Source organism: Salvia splendens, chromosome 13 (genome assembly GCF_004379255.2).
Source record: "Salvia splendens isolate huo1 chromosome 13, SspV2, whole genome shotgun sequence".
NCBI lineage: Eukaryota > Viridiplantae > Streptophyta > Magnoliopsida > Lamiales > Lamiaceae > Salvia > Salvia splendens.
This window is the reverse complement of record NC_056044.1, coordinates 23631479-23647326: the sequence shown is the minus strand read 5'-3', so window position 1 is coordinate 23647326 and position 15848 is coordinate 23631479. Positions and strand designations below refer to the sequence as shown.

The following is a 15848-nucleotide window of genomic DNA, read 5'->3' as shown; positions in this document are numbered from 1 at the left end:
CGGGCATGAGTTCACTGAGTGCATCAAGTACTCAGCCCCTACATATGTTTTCCCTATGTGTAGGTTGAGCGTTGACGAGGACGGAGGATGTTGAGCATGTGGACAAAGATCGTATTCAATAAATGTTCCGGTTGCTATTGTGTCTTCATACATAGTAGTAGCCAACTCTCAAATGCTTCCGCTATGTCAAGTTTTAGAACTCTGATGTTTTCTTTAATCAGTTGGATTGTTTTTTTTTCGAACTATGTTGCTTAGTGATCTAAGACTATGATTTGTTAATGAAGTTCGTCTTTTGATCTATATGTCGTACCCCATTGGTTGTTTTCCTTTTCTTCCCCGCTTCTAAAATCCTCCATTAGTCGCGATCCACCGTTCTTTCTATCCTTAGGAAGTGCGGTCGTGACAGGAACAGTAAACAAGAATTCCGAAAGCAAACAACTTTGATTTTTATACTCATAACTCTAAACAGTACTGTGAACTTGCGAAATACAAAACAAGAACTATTCTTTAACTACGTAACAAAATGAAATTTAACTAAGCTAACAGATTCAGAAAACAAGAAAGCGAATAAAGCCAAGAAATCCTCGGTCGGAACTTGAGACGGCGCCAAACAGATATTGATTTCTCTGTTGCGCTCCCTTTTGTCGCTCCCCTTCTAACTGACCATTTCTACTATTTAACTAAGCTATTTTGGAACTGGGGAAGAACTTGGAACCAGGAACCAGGAACAGGCAGAAAACTAAACTAAAGGCGAGGAAAAAAGAAGAAGATCTTCACTATGGCGCTGCATCCTCTATTTATAAGTGCTTCACACAACCTCCTGCTACGATAACAACTTTGGCAGCGAATATTCGTCCTTGCTGGGATCGAGCGTCTCATCTGCCGATACGTGCCCTTCTTCTAGAATGTAGTGGTTCTTTAATAACCGAATGAGGATTATCCTTCGTCCTTGCGCAGCTTACGCACCGATACGTGTCCCCTTCTAGAATGTAGTCCTTGATAACTGCTTGATCAACCCACCCAGTTTTGGCCTTTTTCGCCTTCTGTCCCAGCTTGATCAGTTTGGCCTTGTTGCCCTTGGTCAAGCAGCATTTTTGCACAATTAACACCCACTTTGCCTGATAAACTGATCAAATAGCATACATTTTACCCCTAAACCGATGCATAAAATAGGCCTTATCAAACTGGTCACACTTAAAACATACTTGCCCTCAAGTATAAAGAAAAAGAAAAGAAAAAAGATAAGGCAAATTTCAAGCATGGTTTACTCGTTTCAAGAAAGTGAAAGAAAACGAAAAGAAAAGACTCAAAACAAAAACACATATTCACATAGATGCATAAAACCGAATAAACTTCCAACAATCATACCCGAAGTCGAGGTCAATCCATTTGCCAGCAGCTTATGTTTCTTCCCTTTCGCATTCACTTGATCAAGGTGTCAGTTTGTCACGATAACTCAATTTAAACCAACTGCTGGATTCACTCAGCCGCTCATTTCTCACCAGAGATGTTAAGACTGTTCACTCAGTAATTGCTACACATTTAATACCTCGAATCGGACTGCACAAGATAGTTCCTTAAGGTCTTTGTTTCGGTTGTAATAGGGCTTAGGAGAGTAACGTGTTAGGGTAGGGGTCCTAGGGGTTCTAAGTTAAGAATTCAAAAATATAAACTAGAAAAGAGAAAAACACATGAGTCAAGGGAGCAAGATCTGGATCAAGCTGGGTTATTATTTTTCCACTAGATGTTTTACTTGGTCAAGCTGCGACCTTTAGCCTTTAACTTTTGGCTTATTTCCTAACTCTCCGACTTACTGGGTCAGATTACAAATTTTTCCTGCCCCTTTTTTTCCACTTTTCTCAACTTTCTCAACAATTTTTATTTTTAATTTTTTTTCGAACTGAACAGATCAACTTACTGACCAACTTGCTCAACCCTGCTACCATTTTATTTCGGCTTTTCTATTGCCATCCCTTTTTCTTTTGAAACAAGTCATCTCTCGACCCCTTTTCCTCATGTGTTACAAAATATAAAAATTTGGTTTTAAGGCTTCAAAAGACGGGTGAAAGTGTATATGGCTCAACGTGGCTTTCTAGGGGGTGCCTTGTTTGATGAGGCGGGTTTGTGAAACGAAGGAAGAAATGGCTCAATTGGTTAAGTCCTAATGCCTTTAGTCCTTACTACTTGTGCAATTTTCATCTAAGTATCAAAAAGTAGCCTCTCGTATTTTTTCCTTTGTAAAAAAATAGTAGAAAGTGTTCTACTATGACTTATAACTCGAATTTAGAGAGGCTTCACAGAAGGTTTTAGAATTGAGCATTTCCATCATACTTACGTCATCCAATCTGATCAAGTTAAACAATCAAGTTTCACATGTAAACATACTGTGTACTTTTTCTTACTCTTCCCCAGGCATTCATATCTTTCATTTATCCAATTCCATGCATACTGCCCTAATTATTTCTATCTGATTGTTTGCATTTTTTATAATTGGACATGTATGATTTCAATTAGGCTAACCCTCCCCCTCCCACTGCATATTAGCTCGCCCTCAAGTGAATAGGGTTCGGCTGCTGCCACGCTTTAATTTTGGGAGTTTTAACTACTGAGTTTACAGTAGGCAAAAAGTAAACTATCTACTGGATCAAGTCACTGATTACTACTGGATAAAGTAATGACAGGCTGAAAATAAGAACTCAACTAACTAAGCACGCTACGGAAAACATGAAGCGTCTTGCCACTCAGCACGATTAAACACTTGGTCAAAGAGTAAAAAGCTAAACTGAACTTGAAAACAGTAAACGCGAGAACAATAACAAAACAACTCGATTTTATACTAAGAACTCAGAACAGTAGAGCGAACATGCGAAATAAACTAAGCTAACACTTGGGAGAATACGAAAGCAAGTAAAACCGAGAGGTCCTCGGCGGGAAATTGTGACTTTTTTTATTATTATTTTTATTTGATGGATTATTTTTTTAATTAATATGGATGTTGAATGAGAATTTCTTTTGTGGAAATTGAGTCGAGCCTTAAGAAATTCCGGATGCGTCGTGTCTTCATACATATGTGTCTCCCTATGACTCTCTAGATACCTTTATTCCGCTGCCTTGTTTCGAATCGTTCTTGATAAAGTCTTTCGTTTTGCTCCACACTACTTTATGACATTAATTACCTTGAGATATTAACCCACTGCTTAATTGTTTAATCGATTAAAACTTTTCTTTTGAAGCTTTGTTTAAGATGTTGTCTTTCATTGTTTTCCCCTTCTTCTTCCCCGCTCCTTAGTCCCTTCCTTAGTCACGATTTCCCTGTCTTTACTATCCTTAGTAAGGGCGGTCGTGACAGATATCGAGAATTCTGTAGCGCTTCCTTCGGTCACCCTTTCTAACTAAAAACTTATCTATCTAAGCTATCTCTGGAACTGAGCTAAACTAAAACAAAAACTAAAACTAAACTAAAAGAAGAACTATAAAAAGAACGCCCCAGCTATGGTGGAACATCCTCTATTTATAGGCACTTCACGCAATCTCCAGCTGGATAACGATCTTGGCAGAGGATATTCGCTCACGCTGTGAGCGAGCGACTCATCGATTGCTACGTGCTTTCCTTCTAGAATGTTTACGCTTTTCAATAACAGATTGATGACTCAGCTCCGTCCTTGTGTCTCATGTATCAGCACGTGTCCTCTTCTAGAACGTCGTCCTTGCTAACAGAATGATGTGCACCATCCAGCTCATTAGCCTCACGTGTCCTTCTTCTGGAAGCCAGTGGTCCCCTCCTTAAATGCTTGATTACTCCCCTAGATCAACCCCTCCGATTTTTGGCCTTTTCGCCTGTTGTACTTACTTGATCAGTTTGGCCTTGTTGCCTTGGTCAATCGGCATTCCTGCACAATTAACACTTGCTTTTGCGCGATAAACCAATCAAGTAGCGTACTTTTTACCCCTAAACCGATGCATGAAATAGGCCTTATCAACAAATTACTAAATAACCAAGTGATATGCAATTCTCTTTAAATTAATTGGAAAATATTGACACATGACATATTTTGATATCTTTTGATCAATAAATCCAATAAATATGAATGGTTTTTAGTTCTATTTTAGAGGTGGTCTAATTTAATACGACATGTATAATCAGAGTTAATTTCAAGTATTATGCTAATTAAATTCACTATGGTATTCGAGTTGGAACACAATAAGACACTAATGTTCATGTATTAATTTGGAAACCAAGCATAAGAGAAGTTTGACTAATCAAAATCTAGTAGATCAATAAAAATTGAATAGAAAGTATTCCTTTTGTCCGAGATTAGGATTCCTGTTTTTTTATTTCGGTCTATCCACGAATAGAAGATCCGTTTCATTTTTACTATAAATGGTAATAGGTCTCACATTTCACTTATAACCCGTTCTACTCACATTTCATTTAAAACTAATATATATATATATATATATATATATAGGGATGTATTCATTTCCTTTTTGCATCTTTTGTTCTTTGTTCTTCTTAATCTCGGCCATTCAATTTCAAGATCCGATGGTTGATTTTGATGCCACTTGTAATTAGTTTAATTATTAAAAAAAACTGAAAAGGGCAAGAATGGAAGATCAATTTCACGCTAGTTATTCCCTTCCCATATTTCAAGCTCTATTTTTCTGACTAATTTCACGGCATAAAATTTCAAGCCAGATAATTTGATTCTCAACATTTGAAAATTTTCATGCCTCTGCAATCTCTCCCAGCGTTTCTCATCTCAATTCATGGCCACCTCACCATTCATCCCCCTTTCTCTCATCTCAATTTCCCCATTTTCTCATCATCTCTGCGCATCCGAGTTTCAATCTACAGACCTAATCAATCATGGACCAGCAGCAATTGATCTACAGCTTCGTCGCTAGAAGCACCACCATTTTGGCTGAGTACACAGAATTCAAAGGGAATTTCACCACCTTCGCTTCCCAGTGTCTACAGAGGCTCCCCTCTTCCAGTAACAAATTCACTTACAACCACGATGGCCGTACCTTCAATTACCACGTCGAAAATGGATTCAGTACGCTCCATTCCTCTTAATTATTTTGATTTCTCATTTTCACGGATTGGGGTTTCATTTGCCCTCGAACTGTTTGTTTAATTGTTAACATGTTTATGCGGTCCTGTTTCTGATGAAATTAGAATGACAAAGAGTTTTCTGATGAAATTAGAATGACAAGGAGTTGTCCAAAAATACGAGCTGCAGTAATTCGTCTGAAGTTGTGATTTTGCTGTGCAACTATCTGAATTATGTTATAAATCACCATGAGCCATTTTCTTCCTCAGCACATACAATCTGAGTGATCCTGTTAATTTTGTTTTTCTCCTTTTCATTTTTTCGTTTTTCGTTTTTCGTCGCACGGTTAATCTGAAAGTACATATTGTGTAGTATAATGAGTAGTTTTAGTTTCTGTAATGCATTATTTTTTATATGTAATGAACATTTATCCTGCCCCGTTTAATTTAAGTTGTGTCGTGTTTCGATGTTTGGCGCACATTTCTTGTTTTCCCTAAGGGTTTAACAAACCCAGTGGCTAGGGTGTAGGATGTTCTAAGTCTAAAAAACGTTGTCCAAATACACGAGCTGCAGTAATTCATCTCGGGGTGCACATGCATAGCGCGTATGTATTTTTTAAAACAGATATACATAATGTACATTTTTGTATAGTATGTGTAGTTTAGTTTCTGTAATGCATTTTTTGTGATATGTAATGAACCTTTATCCTGGCCCGTTTAATTTAAGGTGTGCCGTGTTTCGATGTTTGGCGAACGATTCTTATTTTCACTAAGGGTTTAACAAGCCTAGAGGCTAGGGTGTAGTATGTTCTAAGTCTAAAAACGTTTTCCAAATGCACGAGCTGCAGTAATTCGTCTGGGGTTGCACATGAATAGCGCATAGGCATTTTTTAAAACAGATATACATAATGTACATATTGTGTAGTATAATGCGTAGTTTTAATTTCTGTAATGCATTATTTGTGATATGTAATGAACATTTATCCTGCCCCGTTTAATTTAAGTTGTGTCGTGTTTCGATGTTTGACGCACGTTTCTTGTTTTCCCTAAGGGTTTAACAAGCCCAGGGGCTAGGGTGTAGTATGTTCTAAGTCTAAAAACATTGTCCAAATACACGAGCTGCAGTAATTCGTCTGGGGTTGCACATGCATAGCGCATAGGCATTTTTTAAAACAGATACACATAATGTACATATTGTGTAGTATAATGCGTAGTTTTAGTTTGTGTAATGCATTATTTGTGATATGTAATGAACATTTATCCTGCCCCCGTTTAATTTAAGTTGCGCTGTGTTTCGATGTTTGGCGCACGTTTCTTATTTTCCCTAAAGGTTTAACAAGCCCAAGGGCTAGGGTGTAGTATGTTCTAAGTCTAAAAAACGTTGTCCAAATACACGAGCTGCAGTAATTCATCTCGGGTTGCACATGCATAGCGCGTAGACATTTTTTAAAACAGATATACATAATGTACAAATTGTGAAGTATAATGCGTATTTTTAGTTTCTGTAATGCATTATTTGTGATATGTAATGAACATTTATCCTGCCCCGTTTAATTTAAGTTGTACCATATTTCGATGTTTGGCGCACGTTTCTTGTTTTCACTAAGGGTTTAACAAGCCCAGGGGCTAGGGTGTAGTATGTTCTAAGTCTAAAAAACGTTGTCCAAGTACACGAGCTGCAGTAATTCATCTCGGGTTGCAAATGCATAGTGCGTAGGTATTTTTTAAAACAGATATACATAATGTACATATTGTGTAGTATAATGCGTAATTTTAGTTTCTGTAATGCATTATTTGTGATATGTAATGAACATTTATCCTGACCCGTTTAATTTAAGGTGTGTCGTGTTTCGATGTGTGGCGAACGATTCTTGTTTTCCCTAAGGGTTTAACAATCCTAGGGGCTAGGGTGTAGTATGTACACATTAATAACAATGTTAACAAAGACCAGTAGTTTGAGTTATAAAACTAGTGTTTTGTTATAATCGCGGTTATGGACTAATTTTGACTGATTATCATAATGTACATATTATGTAAGAGACGATCGCCCTTTCTTCCTCTAGAGTTCTTCGGCTCACCCTCATCTCCAGCCGTACTTGGGCCTACCTCGGCCAATCTATCCCTGAATTTTTTCGCAAGTGCTACCGGAATTACATCGTTGACCGCTTCGTCGATGTCGAATCTTAGCTGCTTCTCTGATATGGAACAAACAACATAAAACAACAGAAAATTATCATTAAAACATAATATAGCATGATATGCACACTTTGAATCTTCACTGAGTGGATTAACCAATATAAACAATACCTCTCATAATGCCTATTATACTCCAAATAATGACAATTACCTGCTACATAATGCACTGCCTAAACTAAATAATGCACATATGTAATCTTCACTGAGTTGATTAACTCATATACAAAATACCTCTCATAATGCATAATATACTCCAAATAATGAATAATACTAACAACAACAAGCAATTCTGATTTCAAATAATGTGTACTTTGAAATTCACTTAAATAATTCACACATATGCACAATAGCCATCCTAAAGAATACTATAATGTAAATAATGACAAAAACTTAACCTATAATGTGCAAGACAAATAAAAAAATGCACATATTTATATTGCATTCAATAATGGATCATTTTACACTTTGAATCTTCACTGAGTCTATTAACCAATATAAAAAATACCTCTAATAATGCCTAATAAAGACCAAATAATGACAATAACCCACAACATAATGCATTGTACAAACCAAATAATGCACATATATAATCTTCACTGAGTCTATTAACGAATATAAAAAACTCTAATAATGCATAATATACTCCAAATAATGACAATAACCTGCTACACAATGCACTGCCTAAACCAAACAATACACATATGTAATCTTCACAGAGATGATTAACCCATATGCAAAATACATCTCATAATGCATAATAGACTCCAAAAAATGACAATAACATACTGCATAATGCACTTCCTAAACCAAATACTGCACATATGTAATCTTCGCTGAGCTGATTACCCCATATACACAATACCTCTCATAATGCATAATATATTGCAGATAATGACAACTTAAAGATACATAATGCACTGCCTAAACCAAATAATGTAAATATGTAATCTTGACTGAGTTGATTAACACATATACATAATACCTCTAATAATGCATAATATACTGCATATAATGACAACTAACAGCTACATAATGCACTACCTAAACCAAATAATGCACATACGTATCTTCCAATAACCACTTTTCCCACATCAGCAAACGAACCGGGTACATAAGTCAAAATATGTAACAAATAATGCATCCAAGTACATCAATAATGTGGATTTTAGATTATCTAATGCGCACAAAACAGTCATGCAATTACCCTTCCAGCCATTACCCAGATATGAAGATGAATACACAATGGAAGCCTAATTGATGTAGAACAACTGAACCAATTATACACTCACTTTATACGCTCAATCAAATGACGCAATTATACACGCAATTATACCTGCAGCTTGTGTAGGTTGAGAGCGCGACGGACGACCTCGTTTAGTCATTGCAAATCTGTCATAGCAAAAAGACATTAGATACCCGAATCCATCATTCTAAACCCAAAATTGATGTCTGCGCTTCGGATACAGAGAAAACCCTGACCAAACAAACTACTAATTTACGAATTTTGAAAATCGCAATGTAGTGGATGTTAAAATCTTTGCTTTTCGTGTCTAAAAATTCATGAATTCGGATTCTAGTCGGCTTTTTTCACACATACCTTGTCGACTTGGTGAATACGACAGCACCGGTGTTGCCAGTTTGAGTTCGATGTTTGCACTGGCGGAGGGTGGGTGACGGGATCTAGGAAAGTGATGACAAATTTTTCGTCGGCTTCCGACGGAAAATAACGGCGGCGGCTAGGGTTTGTGTTCAATGGAAGAAGAGGAATGGGAAAGACGGAAGAGTGGAGGAAGTTAGAGAGTGTTGAATGAGAGAGAATACGTCGATGGAAGGGTGAAATTCATCAGAATGCTTAAATTTCGTGCCTTCCATAGTCTGGCGGTTCCAATTTTTGTGTTTTGACTAAATTACCCTTATAATGCACAAAATCGGCCTTATAATGCAACGCGGGTTATAAAAACAAACATCCATCTGGACCGTTGATGAATCAGATCCAACGACCCATATTTAGAAGAATAAAGGATCTAAGGGATGAATAGAAGAATAATGCTCCCCTATATATATATATATATATATATATATAGGGTAGTGATCAAGATATAACTAATCTTAAGTGTATAACTAGAGAATAAATCTCAACCACACATCTTAATAGAACAAATATTATTTATTTTAATAATATAAAATAGGCAAAGGGTATTTTCGTAATTTACATTATGAAATTTAAATCTGGGATCAAATTACACGGTTTGTTCTCTCCCTCACGTCTAAAATGGCAATCTCCCTCTCGAGCATCTGAACATTGGCTCCGTCCCTCCCCCTCCGCTTCCTGTACGAATACGGCGGCGACCGCAGCTGCGGCGGGGGCGGCAGAGACGTCGTTGGCGGCGGAATGTGCTTTCCTCTCTGGCGGAGCTGTGGAAGCCATCCGAGCCTGCTGATCCCGAAGACATGTATGGTATTGATTACGACATGACCTTGCCTCAGGTGCTCAACAAGTGGCAGGCGCTCGAGGGAATGAGCTTGATCGATGGGGATGCAACCTCCTCGTCTTACCCTGAGATTCGACATAGTAGAGGATTGTTGCATTTGGGTTTTAATTAGCACAAATCGTGATAGGTGGATTATACAGTTTACACACAAACAATAATCATAAATTTCAATTTGAATTATATAGGACGATCACTTATTATAATCATAAATGATAATTACAAGCTTGGTCTAATTTTAAAATTTGAGTGTATATTGTCTCCACGCTTAGCCTCAAACATTATTGGTTATCGTTGATTTTGTGTAGATAGGAGTAATTCTTATGTTAAAGCTTTAATGTTTATCTCTTTGAGTTTTGTAAAAACACAATAGATAATTTAATTACTGACCAAGTAATGAAATCAGTAAAGAGCATATATTATTAAAGTTAAACGAGGTCTGGATGTTGAATAAAAAATATTCGAGTCAATAAAACACATCACTCTTATTTTGATTTTACTTCACTCTTGTTCACAAAATACATCACTCTTATTCTGATTTTACTTCACTCTTGTTCACAAAACACATCACTCTTATTCTGATTTTACTTCACTCTTGTTCACAAAACACATCACTGTTACTCTGATTTTACCTCACTCTTGTTCACAGAACACATCACTCTTATTCTGATTTTACTTCACTCTTGTTCACAAACACATCACTCTTATTATGATTTTACTTCACTCTTGTTCACAAAACACATCACTCTTACTCTGATTTTACTTCACTCTTGTTAACAAAAACACATCACTCTTACTCTGATTTTACTTCACTCTTGTTAACAAAACACATCACTCTTACTCTGATTTTACTTCACTCTTGTTCACAAAACACATCACTCTTACTCTGATTTTACTTCACTCTCTGATTTTACTTCACTCTTTTTCACAAAACACATCACTCTTACTCTGATTTTATTTCACTCTCTGATTTTACTTCACTCTTGTTCACAAAACACACCAATCTTGTTCACAAAACACATCACTCTTACTCTGATTTTACTTCACTCTTGTTCACAATACACATCACTCGTATTCTGATTTTACTTCACTCTTGTTCACAATACACATCACTCTTTAGACATGTTTAGAAGAAGAATCTCAGTAAACAGTTCCAAATGCGGCCACCTCTGAACCAAAATGTCACAATTCCATTTCCATCATCATTCATTATAGGAAAATCTATAAACAAGAATAGAGTATAAATTATTACTCCCAATTGCATTTCATTTCGTATCCATCCAAATATCTCTACCACGCTAGAACATGAAAAATGTTCCTGGTTTTCATAATCTTTATCATTTTCTCATCGATTTTCACAAATGCACAACAATCAGACCTCCACATACTCCTGAAGCTCAAATCATCCCTCCTCGGCCCCTCCGCCGCCGCCGCCCTCCATGACTGGGCTGTGCCGCCGTCTCCTTCCCCTTCTGCGCACTGCACCTTCTCCCGCGTGATCTCGCTCAACGTCACCGTCCTTTGCGTACTACATTTCTGGCAAGCGCGGTCGTCGTCATAATAACTATTTTCAATCCTGTAGCTGAATTCACCAGTTTTTGAACTAGAGCTGGAGGTTTTGTTGGAGTAGATTTGATTAGAAGCTTTTGGAATTTTGGATTGGGTGGAATCGGAGTGTGACGAATAGGAAGAAGAGGAAGAACAATTGTTGATTCTAGGTTGGTAGGGCTGAGGACTTCTCTTCGCCATGGTTGAACACCATGAGCTGCTCTTCTTCTACTTCTCCTTCAATGACGTAAATTGGCTGCAATGACAATTATACCCCCGCCTTGTTATTGTGGAGTAAATTTGTGATTGGGGGAACTAATATCTCCTTAAATTCGAAAATTAATACTAGCCCTTGATTTTTTTGATCTTGTGGCTATGATTTGTTCTCTAGTTATTTGGTTAAGGGGTATTTTCCATAGATCACTACCATATATATATATATATATATATATATATATATATATATATATATATATATATATATATATATATAAGTGAGACATATGTTCCACTAACTTTTTTCTATCCACTTTCCTTAACATTCTTAAAACTCTTGCGGAATAGAGATAAGACTCTTATTCACGAACAGAGAAAATAAAACTTCATCTTACTTTAATAAATCATTTTTTATTCGGAATGAGATTTTATGCGACATATCCTTATTAGAGCTAAGGACCTTGTAGTTAGCTGCACTTGAAGAACTTCAACATTAATAACCCAAGTAACCGAATTGCCAAGCTTCGCTGCTTGGGCGGGTTGAGACGCTTATATTTTCTTTCTTCAATAGTATAGTCTTTTGGCATTTTTCTTCCTCTTTCCCTTGCTTCTCGTTCTTCCTACTTCTTTCTTGTGCACTCTTCACCAGCATTCAGTTCATTCTAAGTTATAAACTTTTCAGACAAATTAGTTCCATTTAAAGCACAAACGGTGATCAAAACAATTGATAAAAATCGACGTATCATGTACACAGCGATTATATCGGTCAATATAGACAGTTGTCTCATTTTCTATTTAAACGAATTAGAAAATATTGACACATGACCTGTTTTGATGTCATTACATCAATAAATTTAATTAATAAATAATATTGGTTCTTAGTTGTATTTTAGAGGTGGTTCTAATTTAATTACTACATATATAATGTCAGAGTTGATTTCATGTATTATGCTAATTACATTCACCATTGTATTAGAATTGGAACATGCTAATTAAGTACATTAATGTTCATCAATTTAATTTGGATAGTAACCATATAAGAAGTTTGACTAATTAAAATCTAGTAGATCAATTAAAATAGAATAAAAATTATATCAAATTTGGACATGCATGTATAACATATTTAATTGATTTGTGCGATTAACTCTACCTGATTGAAATTTTCAATTCAAGTAATCCATGGTATTTTAGTGGAGAATTATAACCAAAATAAAAGTATTAGTTTTTGGCAGCATTAGTTTTGGCCATATTTACCTAGAGTTGAATGGGTGACACTCATAATGCTCAACTTGCAGTCTTTAATAACACTCACTCATCACTTTGTTGCTTTCTATATTAGCAAATTTAAAATTATGTACCCACGCTGAATGCATTAGGGCTGGCAATTTTCGACACGACACGATAATCTGACTTTAATCCGCACGAATTATTGGGTTGGGGTCAAGTCTTATTGGATCCGTGTCCTTATCGGGTTGACCCATTAAGAACCCGATAATTTCGGGTTGGGTTCGGGTCGGATGCGGGTCGGATACGGGTAACCTATTAAGAAATAATATTATTATTTTTATTATTATTTAAAAAAAATATATATTACTTTAATTTTTTTTAATTTCTTATAAATTAGGTTTAAATAGTATAAAATGAATTTTAACTGTGTAAATTAGGTTAAAAATTAAGGTTTAATCGTGTAATATTGGGTTTTAATCGTGTAATATCAGGTTCTGGTTGTTATCGTGTCGTGTCAACCCATATTATATCGTGTCGATAACGGGTTCGTGTCGGGTGCGGGTCGTGTTCAGATTTGAAGGTAGCAGGTCGGGTTCGTGTTCGGATTTACAGTTTCCTTAACAGGTCGGGTTCAGGTTAGGCCTTATTGGGTTGGGTCATTATCAGGTTGACCCGATAGCGACCCAATCCGCACGATTTGCCAGCCCTAGAATGCATGCAATTAAATAGATTATTGAATTAATTTAACACTACTATAGCACGCCAAAAGATGGAGTTCAATACATAAACAATAGTGCATTTAATTGACGCGCAAATTCAATTAAAGATTACTATTTGAAACTGGATCGGACCTTCCTTTTGAACAACAAATTTACCATATAAATACATCACTAATCATTCAATTCAATTCACTACAAATTTTCCAGTTCAAGTTTGCCAACAGTAGGAGTGCAGCCTATTCTACCAATACCAACTGTCTTTCCCTCTGACTAAGTGACATTACTCAAAAATGGAAGGCCGCCTCCGCCAGTCAAAGTCTAAAGCGGCAGCCGCAGCCGCAGCCGCTGATGAGAAGGCATCCGACGCCGTATCGGTACCAGTGTACCTGACAAACGCCTTCTTCTTCACTGTGTTCTTCTCGGTGGTATACTTTCTGCTTCTCCGGTGGCGGGAAAAGATCCGTAACTCAACACCTCTCCACGTGGTTAGTCTCTCTGATATTGGAGCCATCGTGACGTTCGTGGCCTCATTCATCTACCTTGTTGGCTTCTTCGGCATTGGCTTCGTCCAGTCCATCATCATTCCCCGCGCTCCAATTGACGAAGATGACGAGGAAGAATTCGACCGGTTGATGGTGAAAGAGGATTCACCGAAACTCCCCTGCGCTGCAGCCGCTCCCGCTCCCAAATCCGACGATGATATTCTTAAGATTGCTAAGAAGACTGAGGTTAGCGCCGACGACGAGGAAATTATCAAGTCGGTAGTGGAGGGGAAGATCCCCTCTTATGCTCTAGAATCAAAGCTGGGAGACTGCCACCGTGCGGCCGCCATCCGCCGCGAGGCATTGCAACGCATCACAGGAAAATCCCTGGAGGGGCTGCCGCTGGAGGGCTTGGATTACGAGTCGATTCTTGGACAGTGCTGTGAAATGCCTGTGGGGTATGTGCAGATTCCAGTGGGCATTGCTGGGCCGCTGTTGTTGGACGATTGTGAGTACTCTGTTCCAATGGCGACCACAGAGGGCTGTTTAGTAGCCAGCACCAACAGAGGGTGCAAAGCTATATATGCCTCCGGAGGGGCCACCAGCTCCCTTTACAGAGACGCCATGACAAGGGCTCCTGTCGTCCGCTTCTGCTCTTCCAAGAGGGCTGCTCAGCTTAAGCTTTTCCTTGAAGATCCTCTTAATTTTGAGACCCTCTCCCTCGTCTTCAACAGCTCCAGCAGATTCGGAAGGCTGCAGAGCATCAAATGCGCCGTCGCTGGCAAGAATCTCTACATTCGATTCTCATGCAGCACGGGCGACGCCATGGGAATGAATATGGTTTCTAAGGGTGTTCAAAACACCTTGGACTTCCTTACCAACCAGTTCCCTGATATGGATGTCATGGGTATTTCTGGAAACTACTGCTCCGATAAGAAGCCTGCTGCAGTCAACTGGATTGAAGGGCGTGGCAAGTCAGTTGTGTGTGAGGCCGTAATCCAAGGAGACATTGTCAATAAGGTGCTCAAGACTGATGTTGCTTCCTTGGTGGAGCTTAACATGCTCAAGAATCTCACTGGCTCCGCTGTGGCTGGAGCTCTTGGGGGCTTCAATGCTCATGCTAGCAACATTGTATCTGCAATCTACATAGCCACCGGACAGGATCCAGCACAAAACATTGAGAGCTCCCACTGCATAACCATGATGGAAGCTGTCAACGATGGCAAGGACCTTCACGTCTCAGTCACCATGCCTTGTATTGAGGTCGGGACAGTGGGTGGTGGCACTCAACTCGCCTCTCAGTCCGCTTGCCTCAATCTGCTCGGTGTCAAGGGAGCCAATAAGGAGGCTCCTGGATCCAACGCCCGCCTTTTGGCCACCATTGTCGCCGGCTCAGTTCTTGCAGGAGAATTGTCTCTCATGTCTGCCATCACAGCCGGCCAACTAGTCAAGAGCCATATGAAGTACAACAGGTCTAATAAAGATGTTGTCAATATCAAGTCTTGAGTTGATGAATGAAAAAGACTAGTGAGACTCTTGTTTTCATACAATAACAATGCTAACCATTATAGTAATGAAGGGGATAGACTCAATCAAGTACTGGCTAAGAACTTTTTATTTCGTTGTTGATTCTATTCAATCAGTTTATTCTTTGGTAAAATGTGTCATTGGCCTTGGTTATTCTTTGGAGCCTTAGTTATTCTTTGGAAAAATGTGTCATTGGCCTTTGTTATTGTTTGTAAGGAACTCTATCAATTCAATAATATTTTTGGGATTTCTTATATAAAACTTGACAACCTCTCTTGTGTTGGATAAAATGTAAATTTTTTTAGCTTACTTCGCTCAAATGATACTACCACTGTGCCTAATAATTTGTCACCATTTGATCCGGCACGGGTTTTAAGAAATGTAATAGATA

The 15848-nt window shown here is 38.0% G+C and overlaps 1 protein-coding gene across 1 annotated transcript; it reads left to right on the top strand.

The window, feature by feature from the left end:
- Positions 1 to 13660: 13660 nt before the first annotated feature.
- Positions 13661 to 15590, top strand: LOC121762577 (3-hydroxy-3-methylglutaryl-coenzyme A reductase-like). Its single transcript, XM_042158494.1, has one exon. The coding sequence runs from the start codon at positions 13739 to 13741 to the stop codon at positions 15434 to 15436; it is 1698 nt and encodes a 565-aa protein (XP_042014428.1). The 5' UTR covers positions 13661 to 13738; the 3' UTR covers positions 15437 to 15590.
- Positions 15591 to 15848: the final 258 nt, after the last annotated feature.

Excerpts from the sequence above, each read along its gene's own strand:
- LOC121762577 (XM_042158494.1), top strand. The coding sequence starts at position 13,739 with ATGGAAGGCCGCCTCCGCCAGTCAAAGTCTAAAGCGGCAGCCGCAGCC.